Source organism: Chelonoidis abingdonii, chromosome 14 (genome assembly GCF_003597395.2).
Source record: "Chelonoidis abingdonii isolate Lonesome George chromosome 14, CheloAbing_2.0, whole genome shotgun sequence".
NCBI lineage: Eukaryota > Metazoa > Chordata > Testudines > Testudinidae > Chelonoidis > Chelonoidis abingdonii.
In genome coordinates this window covers 37,651,977-37,654,139 of record NC_133782.1, presented here as the reverse complement: position 1 = coordinate 37,654,139, position 2,163 = coordinate 37,651,977, and the positions used below count along the sequence as shown (strand labels likewise).

Genomic DNA, 2,163 nt, shown 5'->3' with positions numbered 1-2,163 from the left:
CTGGGGGGGAGGGGGGGGCAGGGGGCTCTGGTTTGCCTGAGTATGTATTCACCAGCCTTTTCTCCCTCTCCGTGTCTGCATGTTGGGGATGTGGTGTTTGCTTGTCGTTGGTGTGTTCTTTGTGTGTCGGTGGCGTGTGGGCTGCATGTGCGTCGTGTGTGGTGGTGTATGGGACGTGTCCGGCCTGTGGGCTACATGGTGGTTGTGTGTGGGTGTGGTTTGCGTGTTGGCTGTTATGGCTGCCTGTTGGCCGGGTGGCGGCTGGCCCTGGATGCATGTGGGCTTTGCGTGTTGACGGCATATTGCCGGTGCTGTGGGATTGGTTGTGCATCCTTACCTATTGGCTGTGTGTGGACTGACATGTGCTTTGCATGTTCTGTGTTGGCTGCATGTGTGCTGGTGTTGCTGTGTATGATTGCATGCTACCCGGCGTGTTTCTGCAAATGGCTGGCGTGTTTCTGGAATGGCTGATGCGTTTCCACGTGTGGCTGGTGTGTTTCTGCATGTGGCTGATGTGTTGCTGGCATATGCTTGCGTGTGGCTGGCGTGTGCTTGTGCATGGTGGGCTTGTTTCTGTGTGTGGCTGGTGTGTGGTTGTGTGTGTCTGGCATGTTTCCACATGTGGCTGGCATGTTTCTGCATGTGGTTGCGCATGGCTGGCATTTCTGCATGTGGCTGGTGTGTTTCCACGTGTGGCTGGCATGTGGTTGTGTGTGGCTGGCATGTTTCCACGTGTGGCTGGCGTGTTTCTGCATGGGGTTGCACATGGCTGGCGTTTTTGCATTTGGTTGGTGTGTTTCCACGTGTGGCTGGCGTGATTCCATGTGTGGCCGTGCTGGCCACATGTCCCTCCCCTGTCTCTTGCTCCAGACAGCCCGGCGCAGGCTGCGCCCGTCCACGTGCTTGTCCATGCCCTGGACGTGAACGACAACGTGCCCACGCTGGCGCCAGGGACCGAGCCCTTCGTCTGCCATGGCACCGGGCCCGGCCAGGTGAGCACCCGGACTCCTGGGTCCCTCCCTGCCGGGGGTGGGGGCTGGGTGCCAGGACGCCTGGGTTCACGGTCTCCTCCCCACACAGCTGATCCAGACCATCTGGGCCCTGGACCTGGACGAGGAGGGGTCCGGGAGTCGGGTGATGATTCGCTCCCCCCTGGGGCTGGGACCCACTGACATCACTGTGCGGGACAACGAGGGTGAGTGCCCCCCCCACCTCCCCAGCCCGCTATGCTGTCAAATAGAGAGTCTCAGCGCGCCGACGATAAGGCGTGGTGTAAAACTCGGTTTGCCCTGCAAGGTGTCAGTCAATGGTGGACATATTGTGTCGAGTTTACGTGGCTCGGGCTTTTGCGAACGCCGGTGGTCTGTTCTCAATGGAATACGTAGTCGAGAGTGATGATTTCGCTCCGTGTCGGTGACTAGACGATTGTCTGGTGCAGCGGGCTGTCGGTGCCAAGGGATGGTGGGTTGACTGCAATCTACTGAAAGTACACATCATGATTTACCCAAAATCACTGCTGTTGGCCTAATTCTTTAGAATCTAAAATCTAAGGAGTATTCATAAAGGGAAAGATAGGAAATAATAGATTTTGAAAAAAGAAGGCTAGAAATTTTTTGGGGTTTTTAATCATGGAATTCTTAATAACATTACAAGATGAGAGCTAGAATTGGTTAAATGGAATCAATTCCATACAGTGATGGCAAAGTTCTTAGTTCAGGCTTGTAGCAGTGATGGAGTAAACTGCAGGTTCAAATCCAGTCTCTGGAGAACATCCTGCGCTGGGATGGGTCATCAGTCCTTTGTGCAGAGCTTCAGTGTGTAGCAAAGTCCCTCCAGAGGTAAGAAGCAGGATTGAAGACAAGATGGAGATGAGGCCTCAGCCTTATATAGGCTTTTCCAGGTGTAAGGACACGTCTTTGTTCTTACTGTGGAAAGTTACAGCAAAATGGAGTTTGCAGTGACATGGGCCAGTCCCTTCACACCCTGCTGAGTCACAAGGCGTATCCACCTCCTCTCAGTGGGTCACTTGAGTAGCTGATGGTCCTCAATGGGCCCTCAAGCAGGCTAAGCAGAGCTAACACCAACTTGTCTGGGGTGTCACCCAGAACTGCAGCACCAATTTGAAATACAGACAGTACAGAGCCAACACTTATAACTTGAACT

General features: G+C 54.1%; 1 protein-coding gene across 1 annotated transcript in view; it reads left to right on the top strand.

Annotated features, from left to right (window-relative positions):
* CDH24 (cadherin 24) overlaps positions 1–1,550 on the top strand; it is an 11,934-nt gene extending 10,384 nt beyond the window's left edge. Inside the window, exons 5-7 of the mRNA XM_075072106.1 lie at positions 832–992; positions 1,081–1,195; positions 1,537–1,550. Coding sequence (XP_074928207.1) covers positions 832–992; positions 1,081–1,195; positions 1,537–1,550 — 290 coding nt within the window. The remainder of the gene's footprint in view (positions 1–831; positions 993–1,080; positions 1,196–1,536) is intronic.
* Positions 1,551–2,163: the final 613 nt, after the last annotated feature.